General features: G+C 44.0%; 1 protein-coding gene across 2 annotated transcripts; it reads left to right on the top strand.

Moving 5' to 3' along the window:
* Nucleotides 1–9,452: 9,452 nt before the first annotated feature.
* Nucleotides 9,453–18,501, top strand: pomk (protein O-mannose kinase). Of its 2 annotated transcripts, XM_073042574.1 has the most exons (3): nt 9,453–9,649; nt 13,304–13,595; nt 17,650–18,501. In XM_073042574.1, the coding sequence occupies exons 2-3, from the start codon at nt 13,308–13,310 to the stop codon at nt 18,433–18,435; spliced, it is 1,074 nt and encodes a 357-aa protein (XP_072898675.1). In that variant the 5' UTR covers nt 9,453–9,649; nt 13,304–13,307; the 3' UTR covers nt 18,436–18,501. The 2 variants fall into 2 exon arrangements, with proteins under 2 accessions (XP_072898675.1, XP_072898677.1); XM_073042576.1 differs by lacking the exon at nt 13,304–13,595.
* The last annotated feature ends 6,815 nt before the right edge of the window (nt 18,502–25,316 follow it).

Below are 25,316 nucleotides of genomic sequence, written 5' to 3'. Positions count from 1 at the left end.
AGCTGCGGCTCCCTTACCAGGACAAACGATAAACCTTCCCAAACATAAATCAATGCACTTACCTTCAATGAGGTGGTCTGTAAGAGAGACCAAGCCAGGCACATGTCTCACCTTTTATAGCATGGGGCTGGGTGAGATAATCCAATTAAGGTGACCAATAATTTAGGTGTGCATTGATTAGTTGGGGGGGACCAGATGTTGATTGGCATGTGGTGTGTCCTCCGACCAGCCAGGTGGCAGTGCATCTGTCACATGGCCAGTATCTCTGGATACAGGTACCAAGAGGCTAAAGTTCATGGAATGAAGAGTTCTTGAAACAGTAAACTGGTGGAATTTGCAGAAATTGTGAATAATAAAACCCAGAGATGTTCAGTACAGAAACAGACCTTTTGAACCATTGTGAAATTTAAACATAGGAATGAGAATTTTCCTTTGACTATTGGAACAATAGAAGTGATGCACCATCAATAACTCTCGGAGATGTGAGGCAAGAGATAGGCTTTTATTAGCTGGAAGAGAGCACTATCAGCAGCAAGAGACCATTACACAACATCCTGGAGACTGAGGGAGGAGCAGTGCCTCCAATCGCCTTTATACAGGTGTCTGTGGGAGGAGCCACAGGAGCAGTCCGTTGTGGGGGTGGGGGGCGTATCCAGACAGGTATATGTAGTTCACCACAAGAAGTCTTTGTAAATGAAGGGTCGATTGCTAGAGGATGTGAGCAGCCTGTTTTTGGACTGGAAGCTATGGGCCTCAATAGACAAAGACATTATTAAGAATAATGGGAAGTGCTGCAAATAGATAAGGTGTCCATAGGCACTTGAGTTAAGTCATACAGTATAGAAACAGACCCTTTAGCCTCCGAAGTTTGTGCCATTCATCAAGCATGTATTTACATTAATCTTATTTTATCCTCTGTACGTTCTTGTCAATTGCCTCCAGATCCTACCATTCAGCTATGCACTAGGAGTAATTTACAGAGACCAGTTAACCTACCAAACTACATATCTTTAGGATATAAGAGGAAACTGGAGGAAGTCACATGGAGAACCTGAAACTGCACCTAGATAGCACCAGGGGTCACAATTGCACTTGGGTTGCTGGAGCTATAGTTACAACTACACCGAGATAGGTTTAATGTAATTACAACAAAGATATGCCAGCTGCTTGAAACTACTATTATATTAATGTTGCTCCACTGCTTTCCCCCCTCAATCTTCACATTATTGATTATGGGTGATGTATCCAACTTCTTTTCAACAGTGGCTTTTAAAGGAGAATTGGTATAAAATTGGAAAGGATTTACTAATAGGACAAAGCAGAGGAGAAAGCTAATTCAAAAAAGCTATGGGTTGAATTGTCTACTTGATAACTTGGTATAGTACTCTTTTTCCTTACCAATGATTTCTCATATCTGAGCCTATTTCCTTAGCCTTTTTGTAACATTTTACATCCCCCATTTGACATGCAAAGCAATGACCGAACCAGTGTATATTGGTGATCTTGACCTTTGATGAGATTCTTGTTCCAATCCTTCCAGTTAACACCTTTGAGAAACAGTCACTTATGCTTTCAGCATTGTCTTCACAGTCTTAGTAACATGGATAAATCATGGATAAACAGTTTAGTAACATGGATAAATCACACTATTGCTAAAATTTTTAAAATTGCAAACACGAGATTCTGCAGATGCTGGAACCCAGAGCAGCACAACACAAAATGCTGAAGGAACTTAATAGGTGAGGCAACATCTATGGAGAGGAATAACAATTAACATTTCAGGCTGAGACCCTTGGACTGGAAAGGTGGGTAGATACCAGAATAAGAAGGAGGGGGACGGGAAGGAGTACAAGCTAGAAGGCAATAGGTGAAGCCAACTGGGTGGGGCAGCGGCTGAAGTAGGAAGCAGAGGTGATAGATGGAAAAGGTAAAAGGCTGGAATAGAAGACGTTTGATAGGAGAGGAAAGTGGACCATGGGAGAACTGGAAGGAGGAGGGGCACCAGGAACAGGAGAGGTAAGGGGGGAGGGCCAGAGGGAAGAGTTGAAGGGGAAGGGGAAAACCCCACCACTGGTGCTGCTTTCACTTGCATATTCTTCATTTCCTGGACATCCACACTTACCACATCTTCCTGCTGCCTTAATGGATAGAGTTTATTGTCAAAATGAATCCAAACTCAGGTTGGAGGAACAACACCTTATATACCAGCTGGGTAGCCTCCAACCTGATGGCATGAACATTGACTTCTCTAACTTCTGTTAATGCCCCTCCTCCCCTTCTTACCCCATCCCTGACATATTTAGTTGTTTGCCTGTTCTCCATCTCCCTCTGGTGCTCCCCCCCCCCTTTCTTTCTCCTGAGGCCTCCCGTCCCACGATCCTTTCCCTTCTCCAGCTCTGTATCACTTTCGCCAATCACCTTTCCAGCTCTTAGCTTCATCCCACCCCCTCCGGTCTACTCCTATCATTTCGCATTCCCCCCTCCCCCCTCTACTTTCAAATCTCTTACGATCTTTCCTTTCGGTTAGTCCTGACGAAGGGTCTCAGCCCAAAACGTTGAGAGTGATTTTCCTTATAGATGCTGCCTGGCCTGCTGTGTTCCACCAGCATTTTGTGTGTGTTGTTGTTTGAATTACCAGCATCTCCAGATTTCCTCGCGTTTGCTGGATAGAGTTCCTCTTGTTCTCATCTACCATCCCATGGGCCACTGCATCCAACACATTCTCCACAACTTCTGCCATCTTCAACAGGACCCTACCACAAAAACACCTTTTCATTTTTCGCAGGGATTACTTTCTCTGGTATTCTCTTGTCCATTTGTCCCTCCCCACTAATCTCCATTTTTAGTACTTATCCCTGCCCCTGCAAGCAGAAGAAATACAATACTTGTGTATTCAACTCCTCCCTGTCACTTCCATTCAGGGCCTCAAACAGTCTCTCCAGGTGAGACAATACATCACCTGCAAATCTATTGGGGTCATCCGATGCAGCCTCGTTTGCATTGGTTGGATCTGCCACAAGTTGGGAGCCGGCTTTCTCAAGTACCTTTGTCAAGTTGGGAGCTGGCTTTGTCAAGTACCTTTGCTCCATCCCCAAAAAGCAGGATGTCCCAGAAGCCAACAACTTTAATTTCAATCCACATTTCCATTCCGACATGTTGGTCTGTGACCTCCTCTTCTGCCACATTGAGGCTACTCGCAGGATGGAGGAGCCTCCAACCTGATGGTATGTACATTGATTTCCCTAACTTTTGGTAATTTCCCTCTCTCCCTTCCCTCTTCATTTTCCCACTCTGGCATCTTACCTCTTCTCCTCACCTGCCTAACCTCCCCCTGGTGCCCCTCCTTCTTTCCTTTCTCCCATAGTCCACTTTCCTACCAGATTCCTTCTTCTCTAGCCCCTTTACCTTTTCCATCTATCACCTCCCAGCTTCTTACTTCAGCCTCCCCCACCCTCCTGGCTTCACCTATCATCTTCTAACTTATACTCCTCCCTCCCCACGTTCATATTCTGGCATCTTTCCCCTTTCTTTTCTGGCCTGATGAATAGTCTTGGCCCAAAACATCAGTTTATTCATTTCCATAGATGCTGCCTGACCTCCAGTATTTGTGTGCATTGCTCCAAATTACAAACACTCCTCCTTCTATAAAATCAAAGCCTTTGCTTCGTCTGACCATTAACACCACACTGATATTTCTGCCCTAAAGATTTTGGCTAGTAATCAGAGTTTGTAACATGTGATGAAACCAACAAAAGGAATGAACCTCATTATGAACACTGAACATAGAACTGTACAGGATAAGACAGGCCATTCAGCCTACAATGCAGTGATGATGGTAACGCCACTTGATACTAAATGTCTTCTTCCATGTACCATCCATACCCCTCCATTCCTTTTTTTATTTGTGTGTCTCTCTAAAAGCCTCTTAAACTCCACCAAACTACTTCCCCTGCTAACACATTCCAGTTACCTATTACTCTCTGCTTCAAAAACTTGCCTCACATCATCTTTAACCTAAACCCTCTCCCCCAACCTTTAAAACATGTCCCCTGGTATTTTAAAGGGCAAACACGAGGAAATCTGCAGATGCTGGAAATCCGAGCGACACACACAAAATGCTGGTGGAACACAGCAGGCCAGGCAGCATCTATAGGGAGAAGCACTATCGACATTTCAGGCCAAGACCCTTCATCAGGACTAACTGAAAGGAAAGATAGTAAGAGATTTGAAGGTAGGGGGGGCGAGAGGAAAATGCGAAACTCACTTAAGGTATTTGCTTTGTAAGTCAAATGGAGGATATAAAATGTTACAAAAAGGCTAAGGAAATAGGCTCAGATATGAGAAATCATTGTTAATGAAATGATTTTCATTTCGCATTTTCCCCTCCCCCTCCTACTTTCAAATAGTCCTGACGAAGGGTCTCGGCCTGAAACGTCGACAGCGCTTCTTCCTATAGATGCTGCCTGGCCTACTGCGTTCCACCAGCATTTTGTGTATCCCCCCCGGTATTTTGACTTTTCTACCTTGCAGAAAAGATTCTGACTGCCTACCTTATCAAAGTCTCCCATAACACACACATACTCTCTCTCTCTCTGGGGAGCTTTTCCTTTTTTTCTCTGACATAGCCTACCTTGTCTATTATATCTACTGTTTGATTTTATCTCTCTTTCCCCCTCTATCTCTCCCCCTCCCCCTTGTGTGGCCCCACCATCTCTCTCTGTCACATTGCCTGCCATTTTTTGGGACAGTGGATGGTTGCTTTAGTTTCCCTTCCTCTCCCTGACACTGCCTTCCAAATTGAAAATCTTTGTGCTGCCTGAACTTGGCTGTCTTGCTCTGTGACCCCTGTTTCCATCTAAGGGGTCAGTGTGGACATGGTGGAGGATTACAAATACCTGGGGATACGAATGGACAATAAACTGGACTGGTCAAAGAACACTGAGGCTGTCTACAAGAAGGGTCAGAGTCGTCTCTATTTCCTGAGAAGAATGAGGTCCTTTAACATCTGCCAGACGATGTTGAGGATGTTCTATGAGGCTGTGGTGGCCAGTGCTATCATGTTTGCTGTTGTGTGCTGGGGCAGCAGGCTGAGGGTAGCAGACACCAACAGAATCAACAAACTCATTCGTAAGGCTAATGATGTTGTGGGGATGGAACTGGACTCTCTGACGGTGGTGTCTGAAAAGAGGATGCTGTCCAAGTTGCATGCCATCTTGGACAATGACTCCCATCCACTCCATAATGTACTGGTTAGGCACAGGAGTACATTCAGCCAGAGACTCATTCCACCGAGATGTAACACTGAGCGTCATAGGAAGTCATTCCTACCTGTGGCCATCGAACTTTACAACTCCTCCCTCGGAGTGTCAGACACCCTGAGCCAATAGGCTGGTCCTGGGCTTATTTCCACTTGGCATGATTAACTTATTATTATATAATTATTTATGGTTTTATATTGCTATATTTCTTCACTATTCTTGGTTGGTGCGGCTGTAACAAAACCCAATTTCCCTCGGGATCAATAAAGTATGTCTGTCTGTCTGTCTCTCTCCATCTCTCTCTTGGACATTGCCTCCCTCTCTGTCACTCTCTCTCTCTCTCTCTCTGACATTGCCTCCCTCTCTGTCACTCTCTCTCCCTCTCTCTCTCTGACATTGTCTCCCTCTCTCTCCCTCTCTCTCTCTCTGACATTGCCTCCCTCTGTCACTCTCTCTCCCTCTCTCTCTCTGACTGTCTCCCTCTCTCTCCCTCTCTGTCACTCTCTCTCCCTCTCTCTCTCTCTCTCTCTGAAATTGCCTCCCTCTCTGTCACTCTCTCTCCCTCTCTCTCTCTGACATTGCCTCCCTCTCTTCCTCTCTCTGACATTGCCTCTCTCTCTCTCCCTCTCTCTCTGACATTGCCTTCTTCCTTCCTCTCTGTCACTCTCTCTCCCTCTCTCTGACATTGCCTCCCTCTCTGTCACTCTCTCCCTCTCTCTCTCTGACATTGCCTCCCTCTCTCTCCCTCTCTCTGACATTGCCTCTCTCTCTCCCTCTCTCTCTGACATTGCCTTCTCCCTCCCTCTCTGTCACTCTCTCTCTCTCTGACATTGCCTCTCTCTCTCCCTCTCTCTCTGACATTGCCTTCTCTCTCTCCCTCTCTCTGACATTGCCCCTCTCTCTCTCCCTCTCTCTCTCTGACATTGCCTTCTCTCTCTCCCTCTCTCTCTCTGACATTGCCTCCCTCTCTTCCTCTCTCTGACATTGCCTCTCTCTCTCCCTCTCTCTCTCTGACATTGCATTCTTCCTCCCTCTCTGTCACTCTCTCTCCCTCTCTCTGACATTGCCTCCCTCTCTGTCACTCTCTCCCTCTCTCTCTCTGACATTGCCTCCCTCTCTCTCCCTCTCTCTGACATTGCCTTCTCCCTCCCTCTCTGTCACTCTCTCTCTCTCTGACATTGCCTCTCTCTCTCCCTCTCTCTCTGACATTGCCTTCTCTCTCTCTCCCTCTCTCTGACATTGCCCCTCTCTCTCTCTGACATTGCCTCTCTCTCTCCCTCTCTCTCTGACATTGCCTCTCTCTCTCCCTCTCTCTCTGACATTGCCTCCCTCTCTTCCTCTCTCTGACATTGCCACTCTCTCTCTCCCTCTCTCTCTCTGACATTGCCTCCCTCTCTCTCTCTGACATTGCCTCCCTCTCTTCCTCTCTCTGACATTGCCACTCTCTCTCTCCCTCTCTCTCTCTGACATTGCCTTCTTCCTCCCTCTCTGTCACTCTCTCCCTCTCTCCCTCTCTCTGACATTGCCACTCTCTCCCTCTCTCTCTCTCTCTGACATTGCCTCCCTCTCTCTCTCTGACATTGCCTCCCTCTCTCTCCCTCTCTCTGACATTGCCTCTCTCTCTCTCCCTCTCTCTCTCTCTGACATTGCCTTCTCCCTCCCTCTCTGTCACTCTCTCTGTCTCTGACATTGCCTCTCTCTCTCCCTCTCTCTCTGACATTGCCTCTCTCTCTCCCTCTCTCTCTGACATTGCCTTCTCTCTCTCCCTCTCTCTGACATTGCCCCTCTCTCTCTCCCTCTCTCTCTCTGACATTGCCTTCTCTCTCTCCCTCTCTCTGACATTGCCCCTCTCTCTCTCCCTCTCTCTCTCTGACATTGCCTCTCTCTCTCTCCCTCTCTCTCTGACTGCCTTCTCTCTCTCTCTCTCTCTCTGACATTGCCTTCTCTCTCTCTCCCTCTCTCTCTCTGACATTGCCTTCTCTCTCTCCCTCTCTCTCTCTGACATTGCCTCCCTCTCTTCCTCTCTCTGACATTGCCCCTCTCTCTCTCTGACATTGCCTCTCTCTCTCTCCCTCTCTCTCTCTGACATTGCCTTCTCTTTCTCCCTCTCTCTGACATTGCCTCTCTCTCTCTCCCTCTCTCTCTGACTGCCTTCTCTCTCTCCCTCTCTCTGACATTGCCCCTCTCTCTCTCCCTCTCTCTCTCTGACATTGCCTCCCTCTCTTCCTCTCTCTGACATTGCCTCTCTCTCTCTCCCTCTCTCTCTGACATTGCCTTCTTCCTCCCTCTCTGTCACTCTCTCTCCCTCTCTCTGACATTGCCTCCCTCTCTGTCACTCTCTCCCTCTCTCTCTCTGACATTGCCTCCCTCTCTCTCCCTCTCTCTGACATTGCCTCCCTCTCTCCCTCTCTGACATTGCCTTCTCCCTCCCTCTCTGTCACTCTCTCTCTCTGACATTGCCTCTCTCTCTCCCTCTCTCTCTGACATTGCCTTCTCTCTCTCCCTCTCTCTGACATTGCCCCTCTCTCTCTCCCTCTCTCTCTCTCTGACATTGCCTTCTCTCTCTCCCTCTCTCTCTCTGACATTGCCTCCCTCTCTTCCTCTCTCTGACATTGCCTCTCTCTCTCCCTCTCTCTCTCTGACATTGCCTTCTTCCTCCCTCTCTGTCACTCTCTCTCCCTCTCTCTGACATTGCCTCCCTCTCTGTCACTCTCTCCCTCTCTCTCTGACATTGCCTCCCTCTCTGTCACTCTCTCCCTCTCTCTCTCTGACATTGTCTCCCTCTCTCTCCCTCTCTCTGACATTGCCTTCTCTCTCTCCCTCTCTCTCTCTGACATTGCCTCCCTCTCTTCCTCTCTCTGACATTGCCTCTCTCTCTCCCTCTCTCTCTGAAATTGCGTTCTTCCTCCCTCTCTGTCACTCTCTCTCCCTCTCTCTGACATTGCCTCCCTCTCTGTCACTCTCTCCCTCTCTCTCTCTGACATTGCCTCCCTCTCTCTCCCTCTCTCTGACATTGCCTTCTCCCTCCCTCTCTGTCACTCTCTCTCTCTCTGACATTGCCTCTCTCTCTCCCTCTCTCTCTGACATTGCCTTCTCTCTCTCCCTCTCTCTCTCTGGCATTGCCTCCCTCTCTTCCTCTCTCTGACATTGCCACTCTCTCTCTCCCTCTCTCTCTGACATTGCCTTCTTCCTCCCTCTCTGTCACTCTCTCTCCCTCTCTCTGACATTGCCTCCCTCTCTGTCACTCTCTCCCTCTCTCTGACATTGCCTCCCTCTCTCTCTCTGACATTGCCTCCCTCTCTCTCCCTCTCTCTGACATTGCCTCTCTCTCTCTCCCTCTCTCTCTCTCTGACATTGCCTTCTCCCTCCCTCTCTGTCACTCTCTCTCTCTCTGACATTGCCTCTCTCTCTCCCTCTCTCTCTGACATTGCCTTCTCTCTCTCCCTCTCTCTGACATTGCCCCTCTCTCTCTCCCTCTCTCTCTCTGACATTGCCTTCTCTCTCTCCCTCTCTCTGACATTGCCCCTCTCTCTCTCCCTCTCTCTCTCTCTGACATTGCCTCTCTCTCTCTCTCCCTCTCTCTCTGACTGCCTTCTCTCTCTCTCTCTCTGACATTGCCTTCTCTCTCTCTCCCTCTCTCTCTCTGACATTGCCTCCCTCTCTTCCTCTCTCTGACATTGCCCCTCTCTCTCTCCCTCTCTCTCTCTGACATTGCCTCTCTCTCTCTCCCTCTCTCTCTGACTGCCTTCTCTCTCTCCCTCTCTCTGACATTGCCCCTCTCTCTCCCTCTCTCTCTCTGACATTGCCTTCTCTTTCTCCCTCTCTCTCTCTGACATTGCCTCCCTCTCTTCCTCTCTCTGACATTGCCTCTCTCTCTCCCTCTCTCTCTGACATTGCCTTCTTCCTCCCTCTCTGTCACTCTCTCTCCCTCTCTCTGACATTGCCTCCCTCTCTGTCACTCTCTCCCTCTCTCTCTCTGACATTGCCTCCCTCTCTCTCCCTCTCTCTGACATTGCCTCTCTCTCTCCCTCTCTCTCTGACATTGCCTTCTCTCTCTCCCTCTGACATTGCCCCTCTCTCTCTCCCTCTCTCTCTCTGACATTGCCTTCTCTCTCTCCCTCTCTCTGACATTGCCCCTCTCTCTCTCCCTCTCTCTCTCTGACATTGCCTCTCTCTCTCTCTCTCCCTCTCTCTGACTGCCTTCTCTCTCTCTCTCTTTCTCTGTCTGTTACTCTTTTCACGACTGTATGCAGCCGCCTGGATCTGCCTGTTTCTGTGACACCGCCACCTCTCTGAGAGCGCGTCTGCCGTTCGCCGCGGCCGCGGGTGCTGTTGGAGCCGCTGAGCGGCGGCGTTACCCGGGGAACCACGGTGAATCCTCAGTCGCGCAGGTATGGAGCCGGGGCACGGGCAGGGGCCGGGGAGGCCTTTGATTACAGTGGTTTGGCGGCCTCGGGCTGCGTTGGGCACCGGGACAGCACCGTCCAGTGGCGGCTCGGACATCATCTCATCTACATGGGAACAGGAGTAGGCCATCTTGTTCTTCGAGCCTGCTCGGCCATCTCTCCAGATCATGGCTGATCTCTCTCATTCATCTCCATGTCCCTGCACTGTGCCCCATCACCTGATTCTCTCAATAACCAGAGTGAACAAGTTGAATGAGCTCCCATTTTCCTCCAGACAGACGGCTCAGCAACCACTGCATGAATAAATTTCCAGTCACCTCAGTCCTAAATGTCCTATCTCTTATTCTGAGACTGATCCCCTCGGTTCTAGACTCCTGAACAGGGAAAACATCCCCGCTGCTGTGGAAGCCAATACAAAAGTCGCAATGAGACCAGGCTTAGTCTATTGAATCTACACCCCACCGCCCCCATGCAAACCCATCACCTCAGGAACTAATCTTGTTAATCTATGTTGTGCTGCCTCAGAGGCAAATATATTCTATTTTAAGTGAGTAGGCAAAAACTATACACAAAATTCTATCATAGAGGCCCCACATAATCGGTTTTGGTTTATTGACAAGATACAGTGAATAGCTTTATGTATCATCCAGGCATTTCGTTCCATACATAAGTACATTGAGGAATATGACATCTGTAATCCCGTAATCAATTTCCCTTGCTGCATCTTGCATGTTAACCTTAAGTGAGTTTTGCATAAGGACACCTAGGTCCATTGAAGATTAACATTTTCCAATCTATCACCGTTTTAAAAAATACTCAGCTTCTCTGTTTTGGCTACTGAGGTGGATGACCTCATGTTTTTATATACTTTATATTCCATCGTCAGAATCAATTGGACAAGAGCCAAGATTCTACTTCAGATCTCCAGGTTTTAACCTTTTGCCACTCTTTACAAATTATCTAAATATTCACTGCCTTATTTTGACATATATAAGCTGTTTTATGCACTGCAAGAACACAATTTGAGTAGATGATCTCTTTTCAATAATGTTGATTCACTGATAAATATTGACCAGGGGTCATATATAAAAGCCTTTCCTTTTCTTCAGAATAGTGTCAGAACCTTGTACATTTGCCTGAGAAAGTAGGCCAAGCATCAGGTTAATGAAAAGATGATATCTCTGTACTCCCTGCCCAACTTGACTCCCGCCATCAGCCATGAACTGGAGACTATAGTTCTAAGAAGCAAGAGAGTTCTACTGAAACAAAATGTCTAGAAATCTTCTGGGATTAATCAAATATCTGGACATTCTGTAAGTAAATCAGGAGCAATGGAAAGAAAATGTTTACCTCCTACCCAAGATCCACAAACCTGACTGTCTGGGTAAGCCTATTGTTTCTGCCTGCTCCTGCCCCATAGAACTTGTGTCCACATAGCTTGACTCTATTCTATCCCACTTAGTACAGTCCTTTCCCACCTACATCCATGGTACTTCACATCTCCCCAACAGCTTTCATTTCTCTAGCCTCATTTTCAAGATGGATGCTCAGTCCCTCTATCCCCCATCAAGAAGTCCTTAAAGCTCTCTGCTTTTTTCTTGATTACAGACCCGATCAGTTCCCCTACACCACAACCCTCCTTCGTATGGCAAAACTGGTCCTCACCCTCAAGAATTTCTCTTTTGGCTCCTCCCACTTTTTCCAATCTCAGTTGAACCCACGGGCAACCTGTATGGGCCCCAGCAATGGTTACCTTTCTGTTGGCTACATGTAATTGTCCATGTGCCAAATTTTCTCTAGTAATGGTCCCTAATTGCATTGGTGCTGCTTCATCCACCCACGTTGAGCTTGTCAATTTCATCAACTTTGTCTCCAACTTCCACCCTGTCCTTAAATTCACTTGTCTATTTCTGACAAATCGCTTCCCTTTTTCAATCTCTCTGTCTCTACATCTGGAGACAAACTGTCTATTAATATCTTCTATAAACCTACTGGGTATCTTGATTATAGCGCTTCCCACCTGGTCTCCTATAAAAATGCTGTTCCCTTTTCTTAGTTCCTTCATCTCTGCCACATTTGTTCCCAGGATGATGCTTTCCTTTACAGGACATCAGAGGTGTCCTCCTTCTTCAAAGAATGATATTTCCCTTCCTCCCCCCTTGATGCTGTTCTCACTTGTATCTCCTCCATTTCCCAGACATCCATGTACCCAATCTCAACATGGATAGTTTCCCTTGTCCTCACCTGCCACCCCACAAGACTTTGCATCCAACACATCATTCTCTGCAGCTTCCATCAACTTCAAGGGGACCTTACCACCAAACACATCTTTACTTCCCTCCCAATCTCTGCTTTCCACAGGGATCACTCCCTCCATAATTCCCTTGTCCATTTGTCCTGCCCCACTAATCTCCCTCCTGGCACGTATCCCTGCAAGTGACAGAAATGCTACACCTGCCCATTCACCTCCTCCTTCATCTCCATTCAGGTGAGGCAACACTTCATCTGTGGGTTTACTATATCCGGTGCTCCTGATATTGCCTCTTCGACATTGCTGAGACCCGACATAAATTGGAGGACCACTTTGTCGAACAACTCCACTCCATCTGCAAAAAGCGTGATTTCCTGGTGGCCAACCATTTTAATTTCTATCCCCATTTCCATTCCGACACATTGGTCAATGGCCTCTTCTGCCATGATGAGGTCACCCTCAGGTTGGAAGAACAACACATCATATTCTGTCTAGGTAGCCGCCATCCTAATGGCATGAACATTGATTTCTCCAACTTCTGGTAATTTTGTTCTTCCCCTTCCCCTACCCTTTTCTATTCCCCAATCTAGCCTCTTATCTCTTTTCTTCACCTGGCTATCACCTCTCCCAGTGCCCTTCCTCCTTCCCTTTCTCCCATGGTTCACTTTCCTTTCCTATCAGATTTCTTCTTCATCAGCCCTTTACCTTTTCCAATTATTACTTTCCAGCTTCTTATTTCATCTCGCCTCCCCCACCTATCTGGTTTCACCTATCACCTTTTAGCTTGCTTTCTTTCCACAGGCCCACCTTCTTATTCTGGCACCTTCCTTTCCAGTCCTGATGAAGAGTCTCGACCCAAAACATTGACTATTTATTCATTTCTATAGATGCTGCCTGACCTACTGATTTCCTCAAACAATTTGTGTGTATTGCTCTGGATTTCTAGCATCTGTAGAATCTCTTGTGTTTTTAATTTTCCTTGACTACAGTTTATTAATTATTGAAAGAATTGGGATTTGGGAGAAACAGTTTTTACAGAGATAATGTGATAAAACAACAAATGGATATAATCAGAGTTGTCAACCCTGATCCACGTGCTCTGGTGAGCTCTCGACTTATTGTTGTTAAATGGAGGGGGTGGGGGAGTTGGAGCTCACTGAAGTCTTGAATACACACTTTAAAAACTGGCTCAGGAATTGATAAAGAGGAGTCATTCATCCCACAGAACATTGATTTCCCCATTTATAGTTAGATCATGTTTGATCCACTGTGCACTCCTCAGCCTTGCAACTAAGTAACCGACTCACTACCAATTCAACAGCAGCTTTGAGTTTAGAGTTAGGGAAAGATTGCTGAACCAGACTTTTTCATTGTGAACCTTTGTACAGGAAAATGCAGATGACAACGACTGGTATTCATGGGTCTTCAGTAAGACAGAAGATGACCCTGTGCCTTGTATCCCTTATTGCTGCCGTCTTTACAGTCACCATGATCTTCAGAAATGAACTTTTAGATGCATTGAGTTGGTTGAGAAGACCATTAGACAGGACAACAGATAACTGCCCACCTGGCTACTTCTGGCTGGGAGGAATGAAAGATTGCTTCCCTTGGTTATCCTGTGAAATGATACAGACCGAGGTTACTGTGGTGGAACCAATTGGACAAGGTGCTGTCAAGCAGGTGGGACTCTATATTCATCTGATTTTTCATTTCTCTTCATTTAGATCAGTGTTATTTTTGTTTTCAAATTTGGTGAACAGTTGTCAAAGGGAGTGAAGCATTTAGATTTTGTGATTCGTTTAGAAAGAATAATGTACGTTTTCAGAACATTTCATGATCTGTCACCTTTCGAAGGTTTCAGTCAATTAAATTTCAAATGTGCTTTTATTATAATTGGAAGATGGCAATTAATTTGTGTTTACAAAGAGCCTATAAACAGCAATGCAAAAATAGATATGGAATATGTTTTAATGAGATTGGTTAAGAGATGAAAATCAGTCAGGGTTTCTTCTGGCTCATCTGAAAGACTGCATTGATAATACTGAGCCACACTGAAATGTCAAACCTGGGTATGGGCCCAAGTCTTGGGTTTGTGACTAGATTTGCTTCAAGGTGATAATATCACTATTTAGGCTAGGTGTGATTTACTTCTTTCCACCTGTTCAGATGAAAGACCTGCCTCTGTAAAACCTGTCTAATTCTACTTTTGAAGGCCTGTTTGGACCATTTCCCAAAACTGATAGGAAGCTTATTTAACATTTAAGGAGAATTCTACATGTCGTAAGATTCCAATCCAATGCAGTGTGTCATGAGATTACTCCATCCATTAGCCCTAACTTTGGCAGAGTTTAACTATTTGTTCCTTACAGGGATTGCTATAGACTGTGCCAAAATAAGGGCCGTTGAATATTTCTGAGACAGAAGCAGCATGAATGTCTTTCCTTATAATCCCACAAGTAAATAGCCTCACACCCTGCTGAGAGCTCAGTGTTCCCTGCTTTAGAATGATGCTCTCTCATTCTCTCCCTTTCCTCAGTGCTCAGATCCAGCTTGGTTCCATGGAAACTCCTATATTCTCACTGCCTGTCAGCTGTCTAACAGTTGGCTCTTCATTGTTCACTTGTAATCAGGCCCAAAAGTGAACTCATATACTGACCTGTAACTGCAGGCATCGGACTAGATCGACTAGATAATGGCCTTACTAAGCATAATAAAACTGCAGTACATAAACAGAAAATAATACTGTTGTTGTAGGCATGAGGATCTGTAAACATATATCTAACTTGCTGATGGTGTTGGATCAAGGCATAATTCAAACTGATTCATGTGTATGGTCCTGAAGGTGAGCTGTGAAACCAAGACCTTGTATACCGCCAGACTTTAAAAAAGCCCGTGTGTTTTTTTGGAAGTGTGAAATTGGACCATGTTCTGACCAATTTTCATTTCTCACAAAATCATTAAAACTGATTACCTGCCATGGTCATCTTCATCACACCTACTTATAAGTAAATAGGCTGTATCATTTGTGGAACTTCAGAACTATGACTGACTGTGGCATTTTGCCACTCTAGACTATTGCATAAGGATCAATGGAAATACAAGTCTATTTTTCTGTAATATACCAACACTGTCTCCAACACTTTGGAGATCGTGAGATTGTGCCCTGAGAAATTTGAGAACCCAAGATCAGTCATAAATAGAAAGAAATGAGTTTTACTACAAATCTATTTATTGTATCAGCCACCTTTTGCATTCTGTATGTTAACTTCTCACTAAATACTGAATGAGCCAAGTATTTTTAAAATTGGAAACACGTTACGCTCTAATTAGTGGTGCCCAATTTTCATTTCATTCAGTTAAGGTTAAGATGTAATTTGGAGAACTTTCAGTTCCTGATATTTGTACCAACTTGTTAAATCCAACTGTACAAATGGATGTTTCATGGATGCAATCTTCTAGCATGTGATGTTGGAGGCTGGCAGGAAAGAGATGCAGTACAGGCCAAGATATTCAGATAACTTTAAAGAAATAAAAGGTGAGAAGAGAGTCTTCTGGAGCAAAAACACCCAGTTAGGCTGGGTGATCTGGTCCTGAGTTGTTATTGCTGGGTGGGTGTTTACACAACAATCATTGCTTCCTGTCAAACTGACATACAAGATGTTGGAGGAACTCAGCTGGTTAGGTAGCTTTTCTTTAGCAGAATTAACAGTCAACATCTTGGACTTAACTTCATCTGGACTGAAAGATAGCGGGGAGATAACCAGTATTTTAACAAAAAGGTGGTGAAAGGGCTGGACACAAGCGAGCATGGATCCAGATGAGGAGGGGTGATAGACAAAAGAAGAAAAAGATGGAATAGGCCAAAGGAGGGGGGCAGAGTGGACTCATGCTTCTTATTTTACATCCATCTATTGCTTGCCAGCCTTCTCCCCCACTTTCACTCACCCCTTTATATGGCTATCTCCCCTCTAAACTTTCAGTTCAAATGAAGGCTCTTGACATGAAACATCGACTGAATCTGTAGCATCTTGCTCCAGATCTCAGCATCTGCAGTTTATTGGTCTCCCATCAGACTAATTGGGCAATTTTCACAGAGCAATTAAGTCAATTTATGTAAAACAAAAGCATAAGACATAGGATTTGTGGTAAAGATGAAACTAAGACTAATTTTAAAAGGATTGTTAAAGGTTATTTGGCTGTTCCAATTCAAAGGAGACAGAGATGGGTGATTTCTGTTGCTTTGGTTGATTTGAACAGTCCCTGGCTAAACCATTTAGGTGCACACATTAATGGAATAACTGCTTTGAATTATACAGAGCCTTTAATGGTGTAAAACAGGCCAAGACAATTCACAAGAATGCAACTGGGCAAAAATATTGATACCAAACCAAAGTAGGAATCACTAGGAAGAGTGACCAAGAAGGTAGGGCTGAATTGAATTGAATTGACATTATTACTTACACTCTTCATATACATGAGGAGTAAAAATCTTTACGTTACGTCTCTGTCTAAATGTGCAATGTGCAATCATGGTAATTTATAATAAATGTTATGTACAACAGGATAGTCAATATAACATAGAAATACAATTGCATCAGCATGAATTAATCAGTCTGATGGCCTGATGGAAGAAGCTGTTCCAGAGCCTGTTGATCCTGGTTTTTATGCTGCGGTACCTTTCCTGCATGGTAACAGCTGGAACAGTTTGTGGTTGGGGTGACTCGGGTCTCCAATGCTCCTTCGGGCCTTTTTTACACACATGTCCTAGAAAATATCCTGAATAGTGGGAAGTTCACATCTACATATTCACTGGGCTGTCCGCAATACTCTCTGCAGAGTGCTGTGATTGAGGGAAGTACAGTTCCCATACGAGGCAATGATGCAGCCAGTCAGGATGCTCTCAATCGTGCCCCTATAGAAAGTTCTTAGAATTTGGGGGGCCATACCAAACTTCCTCAACCGTCTGAGGTGAAAGAGGCGCTGTTGCGCCTTTCCCACCACACAGATGGTGTGTACAGACCATGTGAGATCCTCGGTGATTATGCTGATGAACTTGAAGCTGTTCACCCTCTCAACCATAGACCATTAATTTCTATAAGGGTTAGCCTGTCTCCATTCCTCCAGTAGTCCATAACCAGCTCCTTTGTTTATGCAACATTGAGGGAGAGGTTGTTTTCTTGACACCACTGTGTCAGGGTGATGGCTTCTTCTCTGTAGGCTGCCTCATTATTATTTGAGATTAGGCCAGTCAGTGTAGTGTTGTTAGCAAATTTAATTAGCAGAGTGGAGCTGTGGGTGACAACACAGTCATGGGTATACGGAGAGTAAAGGAGTAAAGGAAATCGAGAGTGGTACTGAGGTTTATAAAGTGAATTTGAAAGCTTATGGCTAAGATAGGTGAAGGCAGATTGATTAATGCTGGGGGAAAGGAAATGAGGAAACTGCCAGGAAACAGAGTTCACAGAATGCAGAGTTCATATACAGCATGGCTCTGTGCCATAAAGATAGAGAACTGGAATGTATGGAAGTTTTCATCATGAGGATAAATAGTTCCTAAAGGAAATTAATATATAGAGTCATATACGGCACAGAGAAAGGACCTTCAGCCCATTTAGTCCATGCTGAACAGTTATTGTGCCTAGTACCATTGACCTGCTATAATTAATATCTGTATTTAAATCTCAGAAACATTGTCGATCATATATATTTGCCGCTGCCCCTGTTTAATCTGCAGGTTTTGCTTGCATACTGGAGGGGAAACAAAGTGACTCTCTCTCGACTTGCTGCCTCTGAATTCAGTGATGACTTCCTTCATGGATTAGAGATGCTGAAAGGCTTGCAGAGTTCATACGTGGTTCAGCTGCTGGGATTTTGTGAGGAGGATGCCACTATCCTCACGGAGTATCACCCACTAGGATCGCTAGTCAATGTTAATTCTGTTTTGCAACAGGAGGAGCACAGAGAATTTGATACATGGGAAGTTCGATTCCACTTAGCCCTTGAATACGTGAATTTTCTGCATTATTTGCACAACAGCCCATTGGGTACCCGTGTTATGTGTGACTCCAATGACCTGACAAAGACCTTGTCTCAGTATTTGTTGACAACGAATCTGCATGTGATAGCCAATGATCTGGATGCCCTTCCACTAGTGAATCGAAGTGCTGGTGTTTTAATTAAATGTGGTACCCGGCAGTTACATGGTGACTTTGTGGCTCCAGAGCAGCTTTGGCCATTTGGTGACAAGTTTCCATTTTCTGATGACCTCATGCCTCCATATGATGAGAAAACAGATATTTGGAAGGTTCCGGATGTCACAGACTTTTTGCTGGGCCAAGTTGGAGGAAGTGATGTGGTCAGACTTCATTTGTTTCAGTTGCATCAAGACTGCAAGAAAAATAAGCCACAGCTTCGACCATCAATACTGAACGTTGTGAAGACTTACAAAGCTGTTTATGATTCACTAATACAGGAGTCGGACTTGTTTGGTATTCACAGTCAGATGTTACATGAATTATAATAAATTATGTGATCTTCCTCTTGAGAATGCTGTAATTCACCTCAGATAAACTCCCTTCAATACAAACTGACTCTGTCATTACAGGACAAGGCAAAGATTGAGTAATTCTGACACCCAATTTTTGTCGTCTTAATTGCATGAAGATAGGCCTAATCTTATCCATTAAAGATTGCACAGGAATCTAATGTTCTCTCTTAACTGACAACTGTGATGTTTCTCCACTCCGTCCAACAGCTATTATATCCACAGACCCTTATCCTCTATACATGATCAGACCTTGTGACATATTAAGCCAATGCCCCTCTCCCACTCAGCTCATGTCCAACCCTTTGATGTCTGATTACCGATTATCACACCGCTCAACATACTATATCCAGAGCCTGCAACTGAATTCCTCCTTCTTCCACTTCCATCAGGACTTTGAGATGACACAGTGGTGCATCTAGAAGAGCTGCTGCCTTGCCGTGGCAGAGACATGGGTTTAATCCTAACCCTGGCTGTCTGTGAGGAGTTTGCATGGCCTCCTTGTGACCATGCATGGATTTTCTTCACGTGCTCTGATTTCCTTCTGCGTGCCAAGCCGTAGGTTGGTTGGTTAACTGACCATTGTAAATTTCCCCCAGCATGTACGGAGGTGGAGAAAGCAGGGTGCTGAGAAAAATTTAATGTGATGAATGTGGATGTTAATTTAAATGGTTAGTGGCTAGCATGAATCCAGTGGGCTGATAGGCCTGATTCCATACTATAACATACTTTTTCACTCAGTCCTTTCCACAGTATTGTCATGCCCAATGGTATTACTCTCACTGTGCTCCACAAAACACCCATGAACTGGGACTCCCATTGCATCCACACCTTCCCTGCATTCTCCCATTTCCATCTGATTGTTATCCCTCTGCCTGGACTTCATTAGACACGTACGCATTCTAACCACCGCAATGTCCCCTGGTGTTGCCACACCGTAGGACTCTTCTGCTCTTTCTGTAAGTATTGTTGTTAGGTAACTCTTGTTAACTCCACTCTGCTTCTCCGTGCACACCCCAGAACATTTCCCCGCCCGTGATCAACAGCCCAGTCCTCCCATGCCTCTATATTCAGTTAAAATTATGTGTAAACTATGAATCACACCAAGTGGATAAACTGCTTTTTACATAAAACACTCATGTGGAAGTAATTATATACTTTTGAAAACGTGTACACCAGACTGTTTCCTAGGTTGGTAAGGTTGTATTAAAAGGAGAAGTTAAGCACACCAGGCTTGAACTCTCCAGACTTGACAGATGACTTGATTAAAACATATAGAGTACATTCTTCTGGGCTTTAATGATGTTACCATTTAATTGCAGCACATGACAAAACACACCAGACAACAGCTTATCTAACAACAACACACACAAAATGCTGGTGGAACACAGCAGGCCAGGCAGCATCTATAAACGCTGTCGACGTTTTGGGCTGAGACCCTTCGTCAGGACTTACCTAACAACTACTTTATTAACGCAATTATTTCAAACAATTTAATGATTCACCACATGGTTTCAAACCAGACTCATTAACTTGTTTCATAACTCTTTTAGTTATGCAACTCTTTCATGTACTTCAATAACTTAACAAAACCTATATTTGTATTCAGATACTATGCCACTGTTGACCAGGGTTCGATGTTGTTGAGTTCTTTTCTGAGAACCTGACTCAAGGTTTTGCATTTGTTGGTCTCTGCAGTCACTGCTCCTGATGTCTTCAACAATCCTTATACGTATGAGGTTTTGCTTTGAGTCTTTGAAAAGCTTTCTTTGTTATTCACATTCAGTCATCTCTTTTACTTCACTTCTATTTCCTTCACATCTGTTTTCTGACAGCATTTAATTGCTCAGCCTCCCATAGATCCTAGATTTGTAGTCACATATCCACTCCCTTATCCGTACAAATATGTTTCTGTTAACCCATTCAAATTCCTGCTAATGCCATTCCACAATAACCTTGACCATTTGGTTCCTTATTTATTCTGTGCCTTTTGCAATTTATTTGACCATTCCTTCCACAAATTGTCAGATTTCAAAATACTCCCATTTGTGTGTTTTGTTCTGTGGGTGGCTCACTGTGAGATAGTTTGCAGGGCTGTAAATCTGTCTCTGCTACTTTCTCATGCTGGCACTGAGTGAATCTGCATCATGTGACCTTAACTGCTTCTTTGTTCTTGTTTCCCAACATCTCTTTCTCATCAACAGAGAGTCCTCTCAGGGCCTGATGGGATACTTGTCGTCTCTCTGGCTGCTACAGCAGGGCAGATGCTTTCAACTAAGCCGTCCAGCCATCAGCATTGACAAGAATTATGTATATTTTTGCCCAAGAGGAATGAGAAAACTCAGACACTGATTATATCTAAGACAGAGATTGGTAAATTTATGAACATTAAGGGAGTCAATGAACAAAGGGTTAGTACAACAAAGTGGTGCTGAGGTAATGTAAAATAACCAGGCATGATCTTTGAGAGGCCTACTGTCTTCCTCCTGATTTTATTTCTCATGTATTTACATGTTTATGACACTGTCACTGGTCGCAACTTAGGTAGATGAATGTAGCCAGGTACAGATTATCGTGTAAGATGTTGTAGGCATCACTGAATCATGGCTAAAGGAAGATTATAGCTGGGAGCTTAATGTTGAAGGATGCACATTGTATTGAACGGACAGGCAGGAAGGCAAAGGGAGCTATGTTGCTCTGTTGGTAAAAATGAAATCAAATCATTAGAAAGAGGTGATACAGGATCAGAAGGTGTTGAATCATTATGGACAGAGCTAAAGAACTGCAAGCGTAAAAAGGCCCTGATGGGAGTTGTATTCAGACCCCCAAAGAGTTGTAAAGATGTGGTCTACAAATTTCAACGGGAGATAGAAAATGCATGCCCAAAGGGCAATGCTAGAATAGTCATGGGGGATTTCAATATGTAGGTAGATTGGGAGAATCAGATTGGTACTGGATTCTAAGAGGGGGAATTTCTAGAATGCCTGTGAGATGGCTTTTTAGAGCAGCTCATGGTTGAGCCCACTAGGGGATCAGCTATTCTAGATTGGGTGTGGTGCAATGAAACAGAATTGATGAGAGAGTTTAAGGTAAAAGAACCCAGAAGGGAAAGTGATCATAATATGATCGAATTCACCCTGAAATTTGAGAAGGTGAAGCTAAAGTCAGATTATCAGTATTATAGTGGTGTAAAAGGAATTACAGAGGTATGAGAGAGGAGTTGGCCAGAATTGATTGGAAAATAATGGCTGGAATTTTTGGAGGCAATTCAGAAGGCACAGGATATATACATACTAAATAGGAAGACATTTTCTAAAGGCAAGAAGGTACAAGTGTGGTTAACAAGATAAATCAAAGCCAACATAAAAGCAAAATATAAAAACAAAGGCACAAAGGGACTTGAGAATCCTTGTGCAGGATTCTCTAAAGGTTAATTTGCAAGTGGAGACTGTGCTGAGAAATGGAAATGCGATGTTAGCATTCATTTCAAGAGGACTAGAATATAAAAATAAGGATGTAATGTTGGGACTTCATAAAGCATTAGTGAGGTCTCACTTGGAGTATTGTGAGCAGGTTTGGGCCTTTTATCTTAGAAAGGATGTGCTGAAACTGAAGATGGTTCAAAGGAGGTTCTCAAAAATGATTCCAAGATTGAATGGCTTGTCATCTGAAGAGCATATGATGGCTCTGGGCCTGTATTCACTGGAATTCAGAAGAATGTGGGGTGACATAATTGAAACAGATTGAATGGTGAATGGCCTTGGTAGAGTGGATGTGGAGAGGATGGTTCCTATTATGGAGGTGTCTAGGACCAGAGGACACACTCAGACTAGAGGGGTGTCCTTTTACGATGGAGCTGAGGAAGAATTTCTTTAGCCAGAGAGTGGTGAATCTGTGTAATTATTTGTCACAGGCAGCTGTGGAACGAAGACTTTATGTATATTTAAGGCAGAGGTTGATGGATTTTTGATTGGTCAGGGCATGAATGGATACGGGGGGTGGGGGGGTGGAAGGCAGGAGATTGGTGCTGAGAGGGAAAATGGATCAGCCACGATGAAATGGTGGAACAGACTTAATGGGCCAAATGGCCTAATTCTGCTCCTATATCTTATGGTCTTAGAGACTGTGGCATCATCCATGCAACTACCCCACCAAGCTGCAAAGAATTTTGAACATTTCAATAAAATCACCTCAATCTAAAACCGATATCCTCACAGTAATCTATTCTCATCCTAACAATCAACCCGGTATCCCTCAAAGACACTTGCCTTCTATTAATGCCAGTGACTATAAATTCAACTTTTCCCTAAGTGGTCTCAGCAAGCCCCTATACAATAGTAGTAAGTCTTCTCTACATTTGTAGTCCATTCCTTAGTCATGAAGGCCAATATTCATTGTTGCTTTTATCTGCATGTTAACTTCTGTGTCGCATGAAGCACTGTAGCAAGAGCCATCCACATACCAATAATTATTCAGTTGGACAAATATTGTCTTTCTATTATCAAATGTTGACTTTTAATCTCCATATAATTCGAAATCCAAACCTATGGGCTGCCCTATCCTGAACTGTTGAGAGATACCAGTTTAAAATTTTTAACTACGTCAGAGAGTCATACAAGGTGGAAGCAATGTGACCACCAGACTGGTCATCAAAAACTACCTCTGCTAATCCCATTTCTCAGCATTGGACCTCTAAAGATCTATGACGTGGTGCTTCAAATGCATATGCAGTGCTACTTACCTCTTATATGATATGAGAATACCTGATTCCACTACCCCTCAACCTGTGAATTTTAGAGTTCAATTGTCCTCTATGTAAAAAAAACTTTCTAAATCCCCTGTCTCTTAACTTAAACCTATGCATGAATATGAATATCTCTGCCAAGGGTTAAGTTTCTCCCCATCTACTCTCCCTATATACCCCTCATAGTTTTGTTTATCTGATCCTAGTCATCCTTCAGTCTTTTCTGCTCCAAAGAAGACTAATTCAGCTTACGCAGTGTCTCATGAAAGGTAGGTTTTCTGTGTTTCTATGAAAGATAGAAGAATTGTATTCAGTTTACTATTTAGTCTGCCCTTATACCATTTGGTCTGAACACGTGAGCACTCAAACTCAAATCATAAGATTAAAGTATGAGAAGGGATGTCAAAACTTTGCAGAGAGTGCAGGGGAAATTTACTAGCCTAACACCAGAAGAATCTTTATTATGAGGAGATTCAAAATCTGGGAATATTGTCCAGATTGTCAGAGGTTCAGGGAAGATAAGCAGATACCATAGGATGTTTCAAAAGGAAATTAGAGGGTGATTTGCATGGTCTTTTCACTGCACATTTAGATACCACACATTTTGTGGAATCCCGGTGAGGTCTTGATTTGCTGTGAACATCCTTGGCCTGGTGGGATTCCTTTACCTTGTGTTTGAATGATGGAGCCAAAAGGAAGAATCAGGATCAGAATCGGGTTTATTATCACCGGCATGTGGTGTGAAATTTGTTAACTTAGCAGCAGCAGTTCAATGCAATACAGATTTTTAAAAAATAAAAAAATAATAATTAATAAATTACAGTATACATACATTGAATAGATTAAAAATTGTGCAAAAACAGAAGTAATATATGTTTAAAAAGTGAGGTAATGTCCAAGGATTCAATGTCCAGTTAGGAATCGGATGGCAGAGGGGAAGAAGCTGTTCCTGAATCGCTGAGTGTGTGCCTTCAGGCTTCTGCATCTCCTACCTGATGGTAACAGTGAAAAAAGGGCATGCCCCTGGGTGCTGGAGGTCCTTAATAATGTCTGCCTTTCTGAGACACTGCTCCTTGAAGATGTCCTAGGTACTTTGTAGGCTAATACCCAAGATGGAGCTCACTAGATTTACAACCCTCTGCCGCTTCTTTTGGTCTTGTGTAGCAGCACCCCACCTCCCCCATACCAGTCAATGATGCAGCCTGTCAGAATGCTCTCCACTGTAAATGTATAGAAGTTTTTGTTGACAAGCCAAATCTCTTCAAACTCGTAATGAAATACAGTATAACCACCATCTTGCCTTCTTTATAACTACGTTGATATGTTGGGACTAGGTTAGATCCTCAGAGATCCTGACACCCAGGAACTTGAAACTGCTCACTCTCTCCACTTCTGACCCCTCTGTGAGGATTGGTATATGTTCCTTCGTCTTACCCTTCCTATTGGGTTTTGCTTTGTAGGAAGTAGTGTCTTGCAAAACATGCTGGAGTTGTCATACATACAATGTCACCTTCAACCTCACCTCCATTAAGTTGGATAATGAATATTTCAAGTGTTCATTGAATAACAGAAAATGGACGAGATAGAAAGGACTACTCTTTCTATTTTTCCTGTATTAAAAGCCAATTCCATGAGAGAAACCTTGCTACCCTGATGATGCCCATGTTCTAATGTTCTTCTTCAGAGATGTGCTCCCATTCTCTCTATTCATTGGTTTACAGGGCAAACAGCTTAAACTACTTAAAATTTATAAGAATGATAGCTGAAGCTTTCAAGAATTAGGATATTAAGATAAATTGGTAAGCATTTTAGTTTTGGGGGAGATTATGATTAAGAGATTTAGTCTAAACATTGGACTAACATCTACCCTCCCTGAAGTTTTATCTTTTTGTGTCTCCTTCCGTACTCTGAAGAAAGGTCTTCAAATTGAAAGGTTAAATCTGTTTCTCTTCCCAAAGATGCAACTTCACCTGTTGGGCATTTCCAGCAATTTTTTTCAGAATTATAGAATTGCAGCTATTTGGATTGTCCGCCTATTGTCTTTTCTCCAACTTCAACTCATAAAGCAAACGATCCCCCTCAGAGCTCTAATACATTCATTCGATGCACACGA

This window comes from Hemitrygon akajei, chromosome 4, assembly GCF_048418815.1.
Source record: "Hemitrygon akajei chromosome 4, sHemAka1.3, whole genome shotgun sequence".
Classification (NCBI taxonomy): domain Eukaryota; kingdom Metazoa; phylum Chordata; class Chondrichthyes; order Myliobatiformes; family Dasyatidae; genus Hemitrygon; species Hemitrygon akajei.
Note: the sequence above shows the minus strand (reverse complement) of the source record. Positions and strands in the feature narration are given on the sequence as shown.